Consider the following 22,994-nt stretch of genomic DNA (forward strand, 5'->3'; position numbering starts at 1 on the left):
AGCTCTGAATGCAGCCCGAGGAGTGGAGGACTGCCCTCAAAATCCTTCTCCAAGACCTCTCCTGGCTTCTCCCCGCTGGGGTGGGAAAGTCAGACTTCTTCCTAACAATGCAACCATGTGGCATCTTTGGGAGGGTTTATTTCCTTTTTTCCTTTCAGAGGAGACATGTCTCTTTTTTCTAAGACCAATCCTGAAATTTTTTTTAGGTTAGAGCTGGTGTTTAGGGAAAAGCAGAGCAGCAGCAGGAAGTGTACTTCTCGATCACTTTTTAACCTGATGTGCCAGTTCAGAGACTGAAAACCTGAGGGTCATGTTCCAATGGTCAATCTCAGCCAAAGAAGCTGGTAGAGGACAGAGCAGCAAACACTGTTTGCTGCTTCCCTAGTAGCCTTCTCTTGCAGCTAACGGAGTTGTGCTTTTCACTGAGGGTGTCATGTTCTAGCCTAACCCCAGGACAGGAATCCTGGTCTAACCCAGACGGGATAACCCTCATCCCCTTGCCAGTCAACCTTGCAGCCCTGTGACCTAGACCTGGCCAGTGACATGTACGGAGAGCCGACTAGGGTACTTCCATGGAAGCAGTTTTTGGTGCTCTGATAAAAGTTGGGAGATGAAATGTTCGGAGCTACGGCAGGCACTTTGAAACCATGAAACGATAAGCATGAAAACAAAAAAGACAATGTGCTAAGGATAGCAAATCAGAAATTTAGAAAGATCATACATCTTTGGTGGCAACTCTCAAGCAGCCAGTGACCATCTACTTCGAGTTTTCTTAGGTGAGATAAAGAATGTTTATACTGTTTAAAAACGTAGTCAAGTTTTCTATTATTTGCAGACTAATAAAACGGTCAACACTCAGCTTGGACTTACTCATAAAAACAACATCCCAATTGACTGACAGGGCTTAATTTCCAAAATAGACAAACAGTTCATAAAACTCAATAATAAAAAAACAAACAACTCAATCAAAAAATGGGCAGAAGACCTAAATAGACATTTCTCCAAAGAAGACAGACAGATGGCCAAGAGGCACGTGAAAATATGCCCAACCTCGCTAATTATTAGAGAAATGCAAATTAAAACTACCATGAGGTACCACCCCACACCGGTCAGAATGGCCATCATCAGAAAGTCTACAAATAATAAATGCTGGAGAGGGTGTGGAGAAAAGGGAACCCTCCTACACTGTTGGTGAGAATGTAAATTGGTGCAACCACTATAGAAAACAGTATGACAGTTCCTTAAAAAACTAAAAATAGAATTACCATATGACCCAGCAATCCCACTACCGGGCATATACCCAGAGAAAACCAAAATTCAAAAAGAGACATGTACCACAATGTTCACTGCAGCACTATTTACAATAGCCAAAACATGGAAGCAACCTAAGTGTCCATCAACAGAAAGGATAAAGAAGATGTGGGGTACACACACACACACACACACACACACACACACTGCAATATTACTCAGCCATACAAAAGAATGAAATAGTGCCATTATATGATATCATTTATATGTGGGATCTAAAATATGATACAAATGAATTTATTTACAAAACAGAAGCAGACTGACAGACACAGAGAACAAACTTATGGTTACCAAAGGGGAAAGGGGGAGGGGATACATTAGGAGTTTGGGATTAGCAAATATTATATATAACTACTATATATAAAATAGATAAACAACAAGGACCTACTGCATAGCACAGGGAACTATATTCAATATCCTATAGTAAACCATAATGGAAAAGAATATGAAAGAGAATATATATATATTTATAACTGAATTACATTGCTGTACACCAGAAACTAATGCAACATCAACTGTACTTCAATAAAAAACAGTATCTCAATTGAGCTGTACACGCACTTCCTGTCATAATTTTATTTAGGAAAAGATATGCTTAATTAATAGGCTTTGGTGTAACGTAGTTTTGTTGGGTTTTCTCTGAATATTCAACAAATTATTGATGGATGTTATTCCACTCTAAGCCATACTGTGGTCACATAATAAGTATTAAATCCATTGACTATTTTATTATTTCCATTAATAGTTTTATACCAGTTGCTTGCTCGCCATGGGTGCTAGAGTACAGTTCTCTTGGTCCTCCCCTATAAGCCTACAACACGTAGGATATCAAGATTGTAAGAGTTAGCCAACAAATTGTCCTATAGCAGTTTCTGGATCTGGGTAATGATTAGTTAGTATACTAGTATTTACTAGGGAGCAGCCTGGAGATACTTCTAAAATCCTGAGGAAGGAAATTTGACAATAAAAACTTTGCTCCTTGATTCTTCTTTCTCCCATATCCCACATCCATCTGTCCCTCTATCTTCAGAATAAATTCAGAAGCACACCCTTCTCTCTGCTGCCACCACTTCCAGTCTGGACCAAGCACCGTCACCCTCTGCCTGGAGAACTGCGACGGCTGCCTCTCCGGTGCCCCTGTTCCCTCTCTGCCCCACGCATACTCTTCTAGAAAGAGAGTCATGGGCTAAACTGTAAGTGTCGTCTGCTCAAAATGCTCCAATGGCTTCTCATCCTTAAAAACCCTTCCAAACCCCAAATCCTTACCCTGGCCTAGGAAACCCCCATCAGTGCCGCCCCCCGCCCCCTAGTCTGGTGTCTTCCTGCTCCCCCCGGGCACGCTGTGTGCCAGTCACCCTGCCTCCTGGCTGTCCTTGAACACAGCAGACACACTCCTGCTCCAGACCTCTAGTACCTGCTGCTCTCTCTGCCCAAGAAGCATGGCCCCAGGAACCCACAGGGCATATTCCCTGGCCTCTGTCACCCCTTTCGGTCTTCACCCAAATGTCTCCTTTATGCAGAGGCCTTCCCTGGTCATCCAGACCTAAAACTGCCACACCTGCTCTTCGCGCTGGTCACTGCATTATTTTTCTCCTTAGCATTCTCACCATGAGCCTTAGAGTTTGCTCATGAAACAATCTTGTCTATCTTCCCCCTGCCAACCCTAGAATGCAATCACATGGGGGCGGGGGCAAGGACTTGGCTTTTGTTTGTTAATATATCCCCAGCACAGAGAACACAGAGTACACACTAAGTAAACATTTGATGAGTGTATAAATGGAAAGAAGGAATAAATGAGAAAATAAATTTCTCATATCTAATAGAAAACATATTTTGAACTCTCAATGTGGCAAATTCTAGAAAAATAAAACGACGGATATAGATGCAGAGGTAGATGCCTGATGAGCCCCTCCGTCAGTAGCCTCTAGGGGATGCTCTTTCACCTCCAGTGTTCCCCATTCCCATATTTTCTACAAAAATGCTAAGGTCTGACCCTGAGTGTCACCACTCAGCAAAGACTTGTCTATGCCCCCCACATCCAGACCACGGCTGTCAAGACGCCACCCGCGCAAACCCTGCAGAGTGCGCTGAGGCTGCGTACTTAAGACTGGGGCTCTCTCTCTACAGAGAAAGAAAAGTAGTTTATATCATACTTTGGAGGTTCATAAAACAGAGACATATTTTCTGAGCATCTCTTATGTAGTAGTACATGAAGACCAAATTTTATTACCCACTTAGAGCTTTAAAAAAAAAAGTGAAAAACTGGACTTTTGGAGTGTGGGGTGTGGTGGTTCTTCATTTGTTAGTGACTAGATCTCATTCTGACATGAAGGGCAGCCTCTAAATTTACCTTCTAATGAAAGCATCCATTAAAAATACAGTATGCTAACACATATATATGGAATCTAAGGAAAAAAAAAAAAAAGGTCATGAAGAACCTAGTGGCAAGATGGGAATAAAGACACAGACCTACTAGAGGATGGCTTTGAGGATATGGGGAGGGGGAAGGGTAAGATGTGACAAAGTGAGAGAGTGGCATGGACATATATACACTACCAAAGGTAAAATAGATAGCTAGCGGGAAGCAGCCGCATAGCACAGGGAGATCAGCTCGGTGCTCTGTGACCACCTAGAGGGGTGGGATAGGGAGGGTGGGAGGGAGGGAGATGCAAGAGGGAAGAGATATGGGAACATATGTATATGTATAACTGATTCACTTTGTTATAAAGCAGAAACTAACACACCATTGTAAAGCAATTATACTCCAATAAAGATGTTAAAAAAAAAAAAAGATAAGAGTTTGTCAATGGTCATTTATACGTGAATTCCTTTGCCTGATGACTCTTGCACTGACTTATATGTAACGCACCAGGATCACATTTACCCTTGGGTAAATACGTCAACACTCACCTAAGATTCTAAGCTCTGTGGGGCAGAGTAGCAACCTCATCAATATTAATATGGGAGGGAACCTGCTGCTGACACTAAACAAGTAAATAATAACAATATGGAGGTTTTACACTTTTGCTCTGACCATAATGTTCATAAGCAGATAGTAAAAAGGGAAGAAGAAACAACAAAAAACCATGAATGTTTTAATTAATATAATTCATGCCACAAAGTAACCACTGTGCAAGCATGAATATCGCTCCAGATCGGGCACGTTAAAGATAAGATGGGCTGCAGAACGCAAGTCTGTGGGAAGCAATGTGACAGTGAAAAGAGCAGTCTTGGGGGCAGGTGGCCACTAACTATGGCATTGATTCACTTTCCTAAATCCTTGCTAGTTTTCATTACGTGGCCCTTCCAGGGTGTACTTTCATTAGGAAGGACAGAGGGAGCCTGAGAATGCGATGTGCTCTGGGGACAGTTATTGCCTTTGGTCATGTTATTAAAGGTCTTTTTTTTTTTTTTAATCATTTTCACAGTTGTTCCCTTTTTAAAAAATTTATTTAATTTATTTATTTTTGGCTGTGTTGGGTCTTTGTTGCTATGTGCGGGCTTTCTAGCTGTGGTGAGCGGGGGCTACTCTTCATTGTGGTGCACGGGCTTCTCATTGCGGTGGCTCCTCTTGTTGCGGAGCACGGGCTCTAGGTGCACAGGCTTCAGTAGTTGTGGCACACGGCCTCAGTAGTTGTGGCTCGCAGGCCCTAGAGCACAGGCTCAGTAGTTGTGGTGCACGGGCTTAGTTGCTCCGCGGCATGTGGGATCTTCCTGGACCAGGGCTCGAACCCGTGTCCCTTGCATTGGCAGGCGGATTCTTAACCACTGTGCCACCAGGGAAGCCCCGTTATTAAAGGTTTTGTCGTAGTCTCTGTGGATTCATTCTCAGATCAATTCTTAAAAATTTCAGAGCTGTATGCTCAGCTTCCTTGCTCAGAGATTCTCCGACAGTATGAATAGATTCATAGCGGTATTAATGTGTGAGCTGATCCCACTATCAGAAAATTGAGATGGGATTTTACCAAATCCAAGCTCAGTGGCTACTCTCTGCAGAGAAGCATCTGAACACTGCTTTTGTGGCTTTGTCCATTCAGCAAGCTCTCCCCCTTAACTTCCTTCGTAAGATTTGTGCTTTCCACAAAACCTTCTGTGACCGCCAAGAGCCAAAGACAATTCAAATGCTTAATGGCTTCTTTTTCTCCTAGAATCAAGTTGTTTCTTCACTCTGTAACCTCCTTACTACATTTTTTTGCAACGTTAATTTATTAAGTTGGTCTTCAATCACCTGTAAGAATACTTCTCAAGCATGTAGGAAAAATATCCCTTCCACTAGCAGCAATGCTTACTAGGAAGGAACAAAACAATACGGTATCCAAGGCCAGGTAAGCTGTGGCTTAGGCTGAATGTTAAGTGCTAAAAAAAAAAAAATCCTGAGTATTGTTACTATTTGAAAAGAAGTTTAATCACATCCACATCTCATCGAGCAGTTTCTTTCCTCTTGAGCTCTGCATACCATTTTTCATTTCATTTAATATAACACTATCTCCTTTTGACCTCTGATACATGAATACAATAGTAACAGCCTAAATGAAAAGAAAACTGCAACGGCAATTCTAACTTAGGGCTGCCATTTGCCTTCAGACCTCACTGCACCAGCAATCAAGTCCTGAATACATTTCCTCCTGACATTTCCTGGGTATGTCAGCTGGCTGGGTAAAAGGCCAGCTTAAAATGAAAGGAGAAGAACACCAATAATGTCATGTACATAGCAAAACACTTTTTGCTCCTAGATCTCTACACTGGAAAACAAACAAACCAAAACAATTAAAACAAGCCAACAAAACAAGGAGCTCTAGAAGAAACTGCTCATCCCCACTCTGCATTCTATAGGACGATGCAGAATTGACTTGCAGACTTTCTCCTTGACCGGCTGGCTCACCCTCCGCTACCTGCTAACTTAAGAAAGCAATACATTAAACACAGAGCTTTCTATAAGTTCTTATCTGAAAGCTATGCAAGGACTTACATTTTTAAAATAAAATTTTAATGTTTTTTCCCTATGCCATTCCCCTATCAGGCTTCTGCATGTAATGGTAACCCACTGCCAAAATATAGCAAATACACACATTTTTAGGTTGTATAGTTTGTATTCGTGGCTTTCTGGGAAAATCTGAGGCAGTGTGAATTCTATTGTTTCATTTCAGTCTACCTTTTGGCTCGACTGCTCTCTAAATGAACTTTGTGACTTCAATTAAAAACAGAACTAAAATAAAAAGCTTACTTCTAACAATAATATAAGCAGAAGAGGTCAAAAAACTCTAATACGGACAAAAAGCACTGGGTCTGTAGAAAGCACTTTGAGCGTGTCTTTGTCTCCATCCTGTGGTCCTGGTCTGATGCTCCGAAGGCGTCTGGTCTCTGCCCCCAGAGCTCCCACAGGCCCTTCAGAGAGCAGCGAGGGCTCAATGGCCACCCCTGTCGTGCTTGTCCCTCCCAGGGCCCCCCCGCTGCCAGGCCCAGACAGGCAGATCCCCTGCAGTGCTTTTCCCTTTGCAACATCGCAGCCTTTGTGGAGAAGAACAGGACTTGGGTGTCAAGGAGAGCTTTCCCAATTCTGAGAGCTAATTTTTAAAACGCTGCTGCCTTTCTCACTCTTCACACTTTGTTTCTCCAGCTCTCGAAACCCTTTCTATAAACCCAGTCTGTATTAGTACCCAGATTTTTTTTCTCTTCTTAGAAATTAAACTCGAAATTCTCAATTTAAAAGTCCACAAAGCTCACTTAGAAAATAGAACACAGTTTGTTTTCTAGGTGGAAAACTCAAGAATTGTCCAGTTCCCACCCAGCCATGGGTCAGTCCTGCAGACCTGCCATGCACCAGGCTCCTGGCTCTGGGGGCCCTGCCCACTGTGGCCCTTGCATGAAGGTTTTGACAATAGCTGAGTGTAAAATTAACTGGAAAAAGAAAATTAACTCTGGATCAATGGGATTAAAAAGTTTAATGGAAAAAAAATTTGTCCCTTGAAACACAGAGATGTGAAGTCAAGTTTCTACATACCCAAGACAAGTAACCTGAGCTAGAGAAACACTATTTATCTGGATAAGAGGCTAAATTTAACTCCTATGGGATAGAAGTTTGTCTCTCACTAAGTTTTTCCTTAGGGAACTCACATCTAAAACAAAATTTTAGTTTGTTATGACAACATTCTTATACAGGCCACACTTTTAATCCTTGGTTTATATTTAGTTTGTGCTTCTGGCTGTACTGGAATTCCCTAAAGTCGCACACGCTTCCTCTCAGAAGCACGCTCCCGCGACTCTTTGTGGCAGCTGGCCTGTCACGTGCACAGGTCCCAAAACGCCAATGCCTGTCATAAGGGGACAGGTCAGTCTTTCTAGGAAATTTTTAAAGTAGGATTTGAGGAAGCTTTGAAGGTAAACTACCTTCCCCCCCTGACTTCCCGGGACACTGGATCCCTAAGATACACTGATTGCTTTTGAGCTCAAAGCAGTTTTGCACCTTCTGCAGGCCCAGTTCAAACATCTCTCTTCCATCTCACCAGTTCTGTGTCCAATTCTGAGCCTGTCTTGGTAAAGTATCTTCAACCCGTGGAATCAGAACACTGAGCGACCAGGCCTCAGCAAGTCCCTCGCCCCCTCCAGTCTCAGGCTCCACAAGTGGCAGAATGAGGGGCAGCTATAAACTTCCCAGGACTCTCTAAGGAGGGAAGCATGACACATGGATGAAGACACTGTGCTGGTCCGGGGAGGGCAAGGCACATGGGAAACTAGCTGTGGTTGACTCTGTCCACAAACTGGCCAAAGGCCAGACCTGGTCAGGAGGAAACCCCTGGTGAGAGGCCCCGACGTGTCCCTCGTGCACACGAGCCACACCTCCAGGAGCTGTCCAGGCAGACAGGTGCTCCTGCGACAAGTCCGTGACTGGGCGAACTGCTTCCAGCCTTCCGGTGAGGGCTGTACTGAGAAGGCTTGTACAAACATAGGATTTTTGCATATGGTTTTTCCCTAATATTTCCAGAAGAACATTTCTGAAAACATTTTAAGTTTTCACTATAAGTCTACTGAGTAATTCTGAACTAGATGCACCTAAAGAACTGCAGTAGCCTGCTCCCTCCAAAAAGCCTCTGCATCTCAGAGCAGGGGCTCAAGCACACAAGTTTTTAAAACTCTTATATCAAAAGTATACAGATTCTTATGGAAAGTAGTAGGAAGAAACCTAAAGTAGTTAGACAGAGATAAAGTATTCTGGGTAAAAATAAAAAAACAGTTAGCACAGGAAAGGGCAGACAGTACCAGCAGTCAGCAAACCAACGGATGGGAGGGTCACTTACCAAAAGGTCCAAGGCAATTGCGAAGGAGGCCGCTCACACTATTTGCATGAGAATAGCCTTGTGGGGAGACTGAAGGGGCACTTCCTTCTCACAAGTCACTGCGGTGACAGCGCTCACACCAGGTGGGCCTCCTCTTTACTGAATCCCCACCCAGAAGTAACAATCAAAACAGTAAACAACAGGCACAGCACAGCAGCTAGACAGAAGCGACACCGTCTGCAAACTACTGTAGAGTCCTACGGTGCACAAGAGCTGCACCTCTTCCATTATGCGTGAAACCTGCAGCCCACTTGTGACCAGGCCTCCCAGTCCCGGCTGGCTTTTTGGGGGACTGAGCAGCCCAGGAGCCACTGCCTCAGGCGGTTCCTGAGCACGTGCAATGTGGCCACCTTACACCAACACGTGCCCTAAGTGTAAAGGTATACTAAAGTTTGAAGACTTAGGAAGAAAAAAGCGTCAAATATCTTAATATTTTATAGTGATTACACGTGGAAATGATAATATTTTGGACATATTGTGTTAAGTTGAAACATCTTATTACAATTAATTCTACCAGTTTCCTTTTATTTTTAAGTGTAGCTACTAGAAAATTTAAAATTATATATGTGGTTTGTACTATATCTCTATTGGACAGAGCTGGTCCAGATCCCCTGATAGCCCCAAATTGAACTATTCTTGTTTTACATTTAACAACACTTTTAGGGACCATTGTGAGAGTGAGTTAATCTAATAAACTATTTGCTGTTAGTATGTATCTTGCATCAAAAATACAGAGTTGGAGGTGACCTTATAGGTTAGTTCACCCAATCCCATCTCACCTCCACAGCCAGAAACTGAGGTCCAGCAAGGATAACTGGTACCAAACACACCAAGGATGAGACTAAAGTGGCCTCCTAACTTCCAGTCCATCCCTTTTCCTAATTTTACTATTTTATAACTGCAAGTATTTGCCCTTTTCTGGCAGACAGTACATTCACCCAAAGCAGTGACCCTCCTCAGAGCAGACATTTCAGGCGTAAGGAGGGATTTAGGGACAGAGTCACTGCGGGTCCTGTGACTGGCTGTTTGTTCTGCTTCTCAATCATCTGTTTAAAATGTGATTCAAAGGATCCTGTTGCTAAGCTTCTCCTCCCTTCAGAAGCGTGCATCATCTTTTACAGATGAAAATCCAGAGCTCTGCAGCCCTCACTCATCGCGTCACACGAGATGCAACTCCAAATGGCAAAGCAAGACTCCTGTCTCTGTAGTTAACTGGACCTGTATGCCTGGGCAGCAGCTGAACCTGGGTCTCTAGACTCTAACGCTTAGTCTTCTACTAGAAAAAGAAAATTCCTAAACTTCCCCAAGAATTCTATGAACCTGCCACATCTTAGCTTCTCAGATCCAGACTGGGGATCACCTCTGTGATGCTTTCTATAAAGGAGACGGTGCTGGATTCCAGGCTAGGCTCTGTTACTGAGACTGAGACTCTCCCCTCGCTAGGGAGAAAGACGGTGACCACAGCTACCTCTGCACTTTTACAAACAAGGCCACTCACAAATTAACAGCTAGATCGTCTTGTTTCAGAGGTGGGTTAGCCTTGTGGCAGCTGGCAGTGCACTGATATATGCCCTTGCACTGCTCCTGTGAGAGAAAAAGTAGACCGTCACGTGAAAATTATTTATCTGATGTTGACAAAGACTGAGCGATCTGAGGGAGCAGAGCTAAGATCACAAGCAGAGAATCTGTTCAAAAAGAAATACATCAAACCACCACCTACCCACCATGCAACAAATAACCCAACGATAAAACTGAGGGCTTACACCTAGAAATTCATATTACGTGCGCTCCTTGACATGAGCTGCTTTGAATTTCCTGAACGGCGCTGTATGGAATGTGCTCTTATTGTCAAATACATCAATTTCAGAAGGAATCGCGCCATTTTACATGCCACCAAAAATTAGAAATTCAGAAAAAGATGCATCACGCCTCAAGGATGCCCTAGATTTTCTAGATTTAAAATATTCCGTCCCAAGAGATTTACATGTCTTACTAGAATGGACATTTGTTGTTTCTAAAATTGAGCTTCCAGCCATGTGGTTCGTGTGGGCCCTGCCTGCCTTAAGCCATAAGCATGTGCTACTCCAGGTCGAAATTCAGGAGTGTGCACGTGGCTGATTTCTAGCCCATTCAGCCAAGGGGACTTATTCTGCGTCTGGGTAGAGCCATCGGGAACGTGGACTTCTTTTCCTGCTGGATTGGAACCTGAGAACACATGTACCTGGAAGTATCCATTTTCTAACCACGAAGAGACAGTTGATTCCAAAGCCCATGTTCAAAGATCTAAGACACAAAGCATATCCAACCGTCTGCAGCCTCTGTATAGGGATGGCAAACTGAACCGCCCTCAGGCGCCAGGACAGCAACACAAATGTGGACGCCTGCTAGGCTTGATATACTAAGGGGTGGTGGGGAGGACCCTGCAGGTCTTCCCTAAACGCATTCAAATCTCAGTGAAAACAAATCCAGCACTGCGATGGCCAAAGAAAACATTCTGACCTTAGGTCTGCTGGCCCATGAAATGCACTGGTCTGGTGCTGCCCGCCAGGTCTCCACCGGCTCTGCAGTGAACCTGGAAGCCTCTGTTAGCCTGCCCTCAGGAATCTCTCCCTCCTCAGCAAACTCTTACAGCCCAGTCATGCTTCTCACAGGTTTGGGTTGCTACTACAGTCTCTCTTTCCCTACTCAGGTCTAAGAATTAATAACTTATGCCACTGAAAACATCTTAAACGTCACATGAAAAACATCCTGGATCAAACAGTATCTTCACTTTAACTGCTAAAGAGACATAAAGACAAATTTCTGGGGCCAAGTACAGTGCTAGCAAGGGCTGTTTCTTAAAGGGCCCAGGAGCATCGGGCACAGCCCAGCCTACTGTGCTTCGAGTGGCTGGAGCTTTGTAAGTTTTTATATGTGACACAAACCACCCACCTGTCCCACATCCTGATAAATTTCCAAATGTACTAGAAAGATGGAGATCAATTAAACATTTTTAAGTGAAAAGGGAACTAAATAAAGTAGAAATAAGTTATAAGGAAGTGAGGCCATTTCTGATATTTATTTTTTGAAACTGGGAAATGATGGTGAGTTTCTTACACAGACTTGTGATGCCTAACAACCCTTTCAAAAGTGAGATCAGACTCCACACGAACTCTTCTAGACAAGTAACAGCCGCAGCTTGGGGAAGCAATTCAATCAACAACAAAGCAATGCCACCCCTCCCCGCCCCCTATGAATAGGCAGTAAAGAGAGAGAGGCATGAACTTGGTCACCTAACAGCCATTCTGCGTGGAGTTTGCTGCTGACAGTACTAGTGAATATTCTTACAGGCGAAGGCTGAGATTGATGGAAGTCTCCTTGTTCTCTGTAGACTTTTTATAGACTTCAAAACCAAACAAACAAACAAACAAGAGAAAGGACTTGAGGACACGGGGAGAGGGAAGGGTAAGCTGGGACGAAGTGAGAGAGTGGCATGGACATATATACACTACCAAATGTAAAACAGATAGCTAGTGGGAAGCAGCCTCAAAGCACAGGGAGATCAGCGCAGTGCTTTGTGACCACCTAGAGGGGTGGGATAGGGAGGGAGACACAAGAGGGAGGGGATGTGGGGATATATGTATAACTGATTCACTTTGTTATAGAGCAGAAACTAACACACCATTGTAAAGCAATTATACTCCAATAAAGATGTTAAAAAAAAACAAACAAAAAACAAACAAACAAAAACCAACCCCTGAACCTTCTTATTTACCAGAGTTTCTAATCATTTACTGTCAGTCAGGGTTTGGAGAATTTCTAAGTCATAGAACGAGCTGTGAATTTGGCCCGCTATGAAGAACTGTTTGTACTCAAAGCAACTTGGGATATAAATCACTGAAACACATTAAGTTAGAAACAACCCCAGTGTTACTACCAACAGCTTAATATTCTAACAAAATAAAGGTGTTTTTCTTACCAAGATGTGAAAATTACAAGAACTGCTCTGAAACCACAGGGAGTCCCTTACTACAGGAACAGGTGAGAGAACAGGTTCCCGCCTGTGTTCTTCCCTGGTGACAAGGATGCAGATGGGATTCAAGCTCCCCTTCCTGTCACTGCCCATCTGAGGTCACACTGAACTGCAGACACTGCTGCCTGCTTATCACATTCGTTTTCAGGGGAGCTACTAAGCTTTCTCAGGGAACCACTTCCTCTGATGTTATCTTTTATACTCAATAACAAAATTTCATTTATTCACTCAACAAATATGTATCAAGCACTCAGTCCATATTCCAGAAGCTGGGATAGAGCAATGAACAAAGTACATAGGACGGTCAGTAACATTCAGACCTCCTGTTCAGGAAATAAAGCAGCCTGCTAGGGAAGGCTGTAAAAAGCCAAGCACTGAATTCTCTGCAGAGTCTCTCTAAGGCACACACACAAGACAAATTCTGGTGGCTGAAATAACAGCCAAGTGGACCCCGAAGGGTACAGTACTTCAATTTTAAATTAGTGAAAAATAATGATTCACTTAAAAAAAGAAGATTACAAAAATTTTTTGAGATAACCTCTATGAAGTGAGGTGCCCATCTGCCTTTCTGGTGACACAGGTCAACGCAGTTCGACAGACAATCCAGCATGCCTGACATATTACCATACGAGAAGATTTTAATGAGCCAAAGTCCTGGAATGCAATCTTCAGGCTCCTTGATGTGACAATTTGATGGAAGTAAGACTTAGCTCCACAAAGGCTGGTCTAAGTTCATGTCAGGAAATGAAAACGCTGGCTTTTGCTGGGTTACATTTTCAGAAAAGGGGTACCACAGTGGATGCAAAAGCAGGGAGTGCTTCTAGCAGTGGCATCCCTTCTATGGTCCTGCCACCGCCCCTGCCTCCTGGGAACAGACTTGTAGCCTTTGAGCCAAGGGCTCAGGGCAAGGTGTTGAGAGCTGGCAGCAGGGGCCTGAGGTGCTGGGAAATTTAATTAGCACGTGTGAAACTAAAAGGGCCTACAGCTGAAAGCCACTCCAGACGTGTGAAGAATTGTGATTGATTTTTGAGAACTCCCATCTCCCAAGAATGAACAAGTGTGGGGATAGATGAGCTGCTTAGTTTCTTTGTTTTTTAAAAGGTATTTTTTCAAGTCTTTTGCTGGTAAGGCTTCCAAAGTTTTAGCTAATAAATTTTCTCCTTTAATAAAAGATCTTTCTTCATCTGCCCAGAGCAAGGACCTGCTTAACCATGAAGAAAAGTAGTACATGGATCTGCAGGGGACCAAATGTCACATTTTGTAACAGAAATTTTATAACTCAGGAAAAGACTTTTAAAAGCTTCCATGAAATCCTGTGCAGACCAAAAGCAAGCACAGAGCAGAGATTAGAAATGGACCTGAGGCCCCTGCACTCCAAGGGCTCACAGCCTTGGCGCGGAAGCCATAGATGCAAAGACTTCCTGAAGTCACCGTAACAGGAGCCACCGTGCAGGACGGTAACCAGCAGGTTTAGAGCAGGCTGTTCATAGAAGGGATTTGGGCTGCATCTTGGAAGATGAACAGCACTTTCAGAAATGAAATAAGGGGAAGAGCATTTGGGGCAGAATAAAGTAGATGAACAAAGGCATAAAAGCGTGTTTGGAGGGAGCAGAGTGGGCAGAAATGTGACTGATATACATGGAGGTCGTGGTGGGAAGACCCGTGTTGTGGAAAGACAGGAGGAACCCGAATCCTCTCAGACGAAGGATTGGACTTTGTCTGAAGGTAAATTGTGGGGAAAATCAAGGGCAGCTGTCGCACAGAAGCATGCCTTAGAAAACTGTCAGGAGCATGCAGGATGAACTGATGACAGGAAGCAGCCGCCAGGCTCAGGTGACACATGAAAACCCAGGACTTGGGCAGAGAGGCATACAAGCAACGCCGGTGGCAAGCGAGGGACAGGAGGGACACCGCAGAGGCCGAGCGCTGGGATCCGGCTCCTGATCAGACCTGGGATGGCAGGGGCCAGGGCGAGGGTGCTCAGATGATGCTACGTTTCAAGCCCAAGGAAGAAACATGATTGTAAGATGGGAAAGAAGGAGATGAATAAGTAGAATAGACTAGAGCTACAATGAAAAAGAATAGCTGAAGATGGATTCAACACACTCAACAGAAAAAGACTATGTAAAAAATTTAAAGATAATTGTTCTTCATTTTGGACTACAGGTTACGTACTTAAAAAAAGAGATACTTTAAGTGTCTTAAAGTGGCTGCTGAAGGGGGAGAGTCAGAGGATCCTGCATAACCCTGACGCTAACTTGGGAGAAAATTTAGCCAAAGGTAACATTTACTATTTATACTGCTTTCAACTTGCTTTTAAATTTTCTGTCTTTCCAGAGTTTATGGATCCTCCCCATCCCTTTTAATGGCCACACTTGCTATAGTATATGGATGTGCACAACTTAATTTATCAGCCTCCTTGTGAAGGGCAGTGAGTGGTAAGAGGAAAAATGCATCTGTTGCCTAGCAGCAGGAAAAAGCATCATGTCGCCCTGTAGCTCATTTCCTCTGCGGTACTTTTTCTGACTAAGACTCTGCTGGAAGAGGTGCAGGAACAGAGAAAGCAGCTGCCCACCCTGGCATGTCCATCTACTTGTTGTTTTTTTGTCTCGCAGCCAGCACCTGCTATTCCAACAGGCAGGCTATTTGCTTTTAAGTGCATAAACTGGCAATTATTCTTTGATGCTTGTTTGACGCTTAAACAGAACCACGAACATGAGGGGCCACCATGATCTAGACCCTGCACAGAGCTCCCCAGGGAGAGGCAGGGTCAAGGTACATTGCCCACAGTTACAGTAAGTATAAAAAAAACCCTGCCTCATGGAAAAAATCATAAAATAGCTCAGGTACAGGCAATTATTACATTTAGGTTCAACACACCTCAAACTCCAGATAGTGATCTTTGAGTTTGTACTCATCCACCTCCTTGGCTTTAACCTTCTTATCAGGTGGGTAGGAGCGGTGCTCGGCTAGCTCTGTGGTGATCTGCCTCAGCTTGCTTTCGTGAGATTTCAGCTGTTCCTCCTGCAGGAAAGTATTAAGCCATTTAGCATCCAGAAAAATCAATAAACAACGGTAGCACACTTTAAAAAATCCCTTATGATGAATGACGTTAATTCATCAAAACAGTCCAACATGCCTCTGCTGCCACATCTTACCAACTTTCTCAGGCCAGGGTCCACGTGTACCTTCGAAAAATGGCAACCAAGGCCAAGGCCAGCCTCCCTAACCAGGCCCCTGGTCATAAAACCAAATGCTTTCATAGCCCTGTGTCAGGAGTAACTGCCACGGAGTTGAGACCAGGCCTCCTGAGAGATACTCAAGCAGGCAAGGCACCGGCTGCAGAGTCAAGCACCCATCCTGAGGGCTGCACAATTTGGCTTCTGCATTTCACGTCCTCAGCAGTGCTGTCCTGTCTGTCACTACAGAGGAAGACCTACCTGCATATTTTTTTTTTCCTTTTTGAGACAAGCAATGCTATCAAGAAATAATTATTCTGAAAGCTGCTATTCTAAAAAATGTAGTGACCTATGCTTTTCCCTCCAAAATAGTAGAGGTTCTGACTTCCCTCAACCTCAAATTTTACTGAAGGATATTTAAGTTGTTTTCAGGTTTCTCTGGGCTGCTATGATGCTACATTCTTATGCATGTTGCCTAGTGAATATGAGAAAGAATTTCCCTATAGCACACAGGCACATCTCATTTCATCACACTTAGCAGATAATGAGTTTTTTACAAACTGAAGGTCTGTGGAAACCCTGTGTCAAGCAAGTCTATCGATGCCATTTTTCTAACATTTGCTCACTTTGTGTCTTTGTGCCACATTTGGTAATTCTCATAATATTTCAAACTTGTTCATTATGATTATATTTGTTATGGTGGTCTGTGACCAGTGATCTTTGATGTTACTACTACAACTCACTGAAGGCTCAGATGATGGTTAGCATTTTTTGGCAATAAAGCATTTCTTCACTAAGGTATATACATTGTTTTTCTAGACAGAATGCTATTGCACACTTAATAGACTGGGGTACAGTGTAAACATAACTTTTACATGCACTGAGAAACCAAAAAAATCTGTGTGACTTGCTTTATTGAGATATTTATTTCATTGCAGTGGTCTGAAACTGAACCCACAATGTCTCTGAAGTTTGTCTGTGATCACCAAGAACTGAAATTTCTGGGTTTTAGAAAATGTACATCTTTAAAATGACGCTAAACTGTTTTCCAAAGTGTTTCCACCAGTTTACATTTCCACAGTAGGTTTGAAACTTCCCATTCTTCTACATCCTTGCCAAAATTTGATATCACACTTGCAAATTTTTGCTAATTTTATGGGTATAAAATGATTTGAATTTACATCATCCTGATTACAAGTGAGGATGAACATCTTTTCGTATGTTTACTGGAATTCCTTTTCTGTGAACTGGCTGCTGAAACACTGGACCCATTTTTCTGTTGAGTCCAGATCTGTAAGTACAGTGGCTCACAGTTTATAGTTTATAGTGTACAGTTTATTCACAGTCAAATAAATGTCGGAATTCAACGTGCAGTGCTTTACTCCAGCTTCATCACCTTCATGAAGCAAGAATCAAGGAGATAATCTCAAAACAGAAGCATTTTAAAATCATACCTCTTAAATCTATTTTCACCACTGAAATAAAAATTCCAAGTGGTTCTTACGGGCATAAATGGATACAGACCACGCAAATTATTTCAATGCTAGAATCCCACCATACAGGAGACACACAGACTTTCCTAACAAAAGTGGATGTAAAAATGGAGAAGGAGGAAGGCAGTAGCCACAAGACGCAGCATGTTCTTAGCCTCACGCAATTAAATCTGTAATATCCACCGTGAAGAAAGACCAATCAGGAAGCTTGCTGTTCTCCTCCCTTTTGTCTTTGCCCTTACAATCCATTAGGGAAGCGTGCAGACCATTCTCATGGGACAACGCTAACAAAGGGGATTTCACAGAAGGCAGAGAAATACACCTGACAAAGTTCAAACAAAAGGAACAGAGATAGCAAATGACATGTACTCGTTGAAACTGTTTTAAATTAGGAAGTCACAGCTTAAGTAGTGGCATTAAAGTAATAGATGCAAGAAAAACTACTGTTATATGTCAAGTGATGTACATTGGTAGTACCTGTGATAGCACATACAATGAAATTTTACCCAAAAGGCAAGTTTCAGATGATGTCACTTAATATTTAATTTTTTTCCTACTTATATAGTATTTTGACTTTGAAGAAAATTTCATATTTTCCTTTAAAATACCAAACTCTAGAGGAGACCTTCAAGGTGGAGGAGGAGTAAGACATGGAGATCACCTTCCTCCCCACAAATACATCAGAAATACATCTACATGTGGAACAACTCCTACAGAACACCTACTGAACGCTGGCAGAAGACCTCAGACTTCCCAAAAGCTGTGTGGCTGACAGGGTCTTGGTGCTCCAGCCGGGTGTCAGGTCTGTACCTCTGAGATGGGAGAGCCGAGTTCAGGACATTGGTCCACTAGAGACCTCCTGGCTCCACGTAATATCAAACGGTGAAAGCTCTCCCAGAGATCTCCATCTCAATGCTAAGACCCAGCTGCACTCAACGACCAGCAAGCTCCAGTGCTGGACACCCTGTGCCAAACAACTAGCAAGACAGGAACACAACTCTACCCATTAGCAGAGAGGCTGCCTAAAATCATAATAAGGTCACCGACAACCCAAAACACACCACCAGACGTGGTCCTGCCCACCAGAAAGACAAGAACCAGCCTCATCCACCAGAACACAGGCACCAGTCCCCTCCACCAGGAAGCCTACACAACCCACTGAACCAACCTTACCCACTGGGGGCAGACACCAAAAACAACGGGAACTACAAACCTGCAGATGGCAAAAAGGAGACCCCAAACACAGTACCTTAAGAAAAATGAGAAGACAGAAAACACAGAGCAGATGAAGGAGCAAGGAAAAAACCCACCAGTCCAAACAAATGAAGAGGAAATAGGCAGTATACCTGAAAAAGAATTCAGAGTAATGATAGTAAAGATGATCCAAAATCTTGGAAATAGAATGGAGAAAATAAAAGAAATGTTTAACAAGGACCTAGAAGAACTAAAGAGCAAAAAAACAATGATGAACAACACAATAAATGAATTTAAAAATTCTCTAGAAGGAATCAACAGCAGAATAACTGAGGCAGAAGAACGGATAAGTGACCTGGAAGATAAAATAGTGGAAATAACTACCGCAGAGAAGAATAAAGAAAAAAGAATTGAGGACAGTCTTAGAGACCTCTGGGACAACATTAAATGCACCAACATTCGAATTATAGGGGTCCCAGAAGAAGAATAGAAAAAGAAAGGGACTGAGAAAATATTTGAAGAGATTATAGTTGAAAACTTCCTGAACATGGGAAAGGAAATAGTCAATCAAGTCCAGGAAGCTCAGAGAGTCCCATACAGGATAAAAATCCAAGGAGAAACATGCCAAGACACATATTAGTCAAACTATCAAAAATTAACTACAAAGAAAAAATATTAAAAGCAGCAAGGGAAAAACAACAAATAACATGCAAGGGAATCCCCATAAGGTTAACAGCTGATCTTTCACCAGAAACTCTGCAAGCCAGAAGAGAGTGGCAGGACATATTTAAAGTGATGAAAGGGAAAAACCTACAACCAAGATTACTCTACCCAGCAAGGATCTCATTCAGATTTGACAGAGAAATCAAAACCTTTATAGACAAGCAAAAGCTAAGAGAATTCAGCACCACCAAAGCAGCTTTACAACAAATGCCAAAGGAACTTTTCTTGGCAGGAAACACAAGAAAAGGAAAAGATCTACAATAACAAACCCAAAACAATTAAGAAAATGGTAATAGGAACATACATATCGATAACTACCTTAAATGTAAATGGATTAAATGCTCCAACCAAAAGACACAGACTGGCTGAATGGATACAAAAACAAGACCAGCATGTATGCTGTCTACAAGAGACCCACTTCAGACTTAGGGACACATACAGACTGAAAGTGAGGGGATGGAAAAAGATGTTCCATGCAAATGGAAATCAAAAGAAAGCTGGAGTAGCAATTCTCATATCAGATACAATATACTTTAAAATAAAGACTATTACAAGAGACAAAGAAGGACACTACATAATGATCAACGGATCAATCCAAGAAGAAGATATAACAATTTTAAATTTTATGCACCCAACATAGGAGCACCTCAATACATAAGGCAAATGCTAACAGCCATAAAAGAGGAAATCGACAGTAACACAACAGTAGTGGGGGACTTTAATACCCCACTGTCACCAATGGACAGATCATCCAAAATGAAAATAAAGAAACACAAGCTTCAAGTGATACATTAAACAAGATGCACTTAATTGATATTTATAGGACATTCCATCCCAAAACAACAGAATACACTTTCTTCTCAGGTGCTCATGGCACATTTTCCAGGATAGATCATATCTTGGGTCACAAATAAAGTCTTGGTAAATTTAAGAAAATTGAAATCGTATCAAGTATCCTTTCCGACCACAATGCTATGAGACTAGATATCAGTTACAGGAAAAAAAATCTGTAAAAAATACAAACACATGGAGGCTAAAGAGTACATTACTAAATAACCAAGAGATCACTGAAGAAATCAAAGAGGAAATCAAAAAATACCTAGAAACAAATGACAATGAAAACACGATGATCCAAAATGTATGGGATGCACCAAAGGCAGTTCTAAGAGGGAAGTGTATAGCAATACAATCCTACCTCAAGAAATAAGAAACATCTCAAATAAACAACCTAACTGGGAAAAAGATATTCCATGCAAATGGAAATCAAAAGAAAGCTGGAGTAGCAATTCTCATATCAGACAAAATAGACTTTAAAATAAAGAATATTATAAGAGACAAAGAAGGACACTATATAATGATCAAGGGATCGATCCAAGAGGAAAGTATAACAATTGTAAATATTTATGCACCCAACATAGGAGCACCTCAATACATAAGGCAAATACTAACAGCCATAAAAGGGGAAATCGACAGTAACACAATCATAGTAGGGGACTTTAACACCCCACTTTCACCAATGGACAGATCATCCAAAATGAAAATAAATAAGGAAACACAAGCTTTAAATGATACATTAAACAAGATGGACTTAATTGATATTTATAGGACATTCCACCCAAAAACAACAGAATACACATTTTTCTCAAGTGCTCATGGAACATTCTCCAGGATAGATCATATCTTGGGTCACAAATCAAGCCTTGGTAAATTTAAGAAAATTGAAATCATATCAAGTATCTTTTCCGACCACAACGCTATGAGACTAGATATCAATTACAGGAAAAGATCTGTAAAAAATACAAACACATGGAGGCTACACAATACACTACTTAATAATGAAGTGATCACTGAAGAAATCAAAGGGGACATCAAAAAATACCTAGAAACAAATGACAATGGAGACACAACGACCCAAAACCTATGGGATGCAGCAAAAGCAGTGCTAAGAGGGAAGTTTATAGCAATACAAGCCTACATCAAGAAACAGGAAACATCTCGAAAAACAACCTAACCTTGCACCTAAAGCAATTAGAGAAAGAAGAGCAAAAAAACCCCAAAGCTAGCAGAAGGAAAGAAATCATAAAGATCAGATCAGAAATAAATGAAAAAGAAATGAAGGAAACAATAGCAAAAATCAATGAAACTAAAAGCTGGTTCTTCGAGAAGATAAACAAAATTGATAAACCATTAACCAGACTCATCAAGAGAAAAAGGGAGAAGACTCAAATCAATAGAATTAGAAATGAAAAAGGAGAAGTAACCACTGACACTGCAGAAATACAAACGATCATGAGAGATTACTACAAGCAACTCTATGCCAATAAAATGGACAACCTGGAAGAAATGGACAGATTCTTAGAAATGCACAACCTGCCGAGACTGAACCAGGAAGAAATAGAAAATATGAACAGACCAATCACAAGCACTGAAATTGAAACTGTGATTAAAAATCTTCCAACAAACAAAAGCCCAGGACCAGATGGCTTCACAGGCGAATTCTATCAAACATTTAGAGAAGAGCTAACACCTATCCTTCTCAAACTCTTCCAAAATATTGCAGAGGGAGGAACACTCCCCAACTCATTCTACGAGGCCACCATCACCCTGATACCAAAACCAGACAAAGATGTCACAAAGAAAGAAAACTACAGGCCAATATCACTGATGAACATAGATGCAAAAATCCTCAGCAAAATACTAGCAAACAGAATCCAACAGCACATTAAAAGGATTATACACCATGATCAAGTGGGGTTTATTCCAGGAATGCAAGGATTCTTCAATATACGCAAATCAATCAACGTGATATATCATATTAACAAATTGAAGGAGAAAAACCATATGATCATCTCAATAGATGCAGAGAAAGCTTTCGACAAAATTCAACACCCATTTATGATAAAAGCCCTGCAGAAAGTAGGCATAGAGGGAACTTTCCTCAACATAATGAAGGCCATATATGACAAACCCACAGCCAACATTGTCCTCAATGGTGAAAAACTGAAGCCATTTCCACTAAGATCAGGAACAAGACAAGGTTGCCCACCCTCACCACTGTTATTCAACATAGTTTTGGAAGTGTTAGCCACAGCAATCAGAGAAGAAAAAGAAATAAAAGGAATCCAAATCGGAAAAGAAGAAGTAAAGCTGTCACTGTTTGCAGATGACATGATACTATACATAGAGAATCCTAAAACTGCCACCAGAAAACTACTAGAGCTAATCAATGAATTTGGTAAAGTAGCAGGATACAAAATTAATGCACAGAAATCTCTTGCATTCCTATATACTAATGATGAAAAATCTGAAAGTGAAATTAAGAAAACACTCCCGTTTACCATTGCAACAAAAAGAATAAAATATCTAGGAATAAACCTACTTAAGGAGACAAAGGACCTGTATGCAGAAAATTATAGGACACTGATGAAAGAAATTAAAGATGATACAAATAGATGGAGAGATATACCATGTTCTTGCATTGGAAGAATCAACATTGTGAAAATGAGTCTACTACCCAAAGCAATCTACAGATTCAATGCAATCCCTATCAAACTACCACTGGCATTTTTCACAGAACTAGAACAAAAAATTTCACAATTTGTATGGAGACACAAAAGACCCCGAATAGCCAAAGCAATCTTGAGAACGAAAAATGGAGCTGGAGGAATCAGGCTCCCTGACTTCAGACTATATTACAAAGCTACAGTAATTAAGACAGTTTGGTACTGGCACAAAAACAGAAATATAG

General features: G+C 41.9%; 1 protein-coding gene across 11 annotated transcripts in view; it reads right to left on the reverse strand.

Annotated features, from left to right (window-relative positions):
- The window catches only part of PSD3 (pleckstrin and Sec7 domain containing 3), a 585,012-nt gene that overhangs the window by 112,276 nt on the left and 449,742 nt on the right, over nt 1-22,994 (reverse strand). For all 11 annotated transcript variants that reach the window (XM_059909726.1, XM_059909725.1, XM_059909723.1 and 8 more), the window contains one exon: nt 15,538-15,681. In XM_059909726.1, the coding sequence (XP_059765709.1) occupies nt 15,538-15,681 (144 nt within the window). The remainder of the gene's footprint in view (nt 1-15,537; nt 15,682-22,994) is intronic.

This window comes from Balaenoptera ricei, chromosome 21, assembly GCF_028023285.1.
Source record: "Balaenoptera ricei isolate mBalRic1 chromosome 21, mBalRic1.hap2, whole genome shotgun sequence".
Classification (NCBI taxonomy): Eukaryota; Metazoa; Chordata; class Mammalia; order Artiodactyla; family Balaenopteridae; genus Balaenoptera; species Balaenoptera ricei.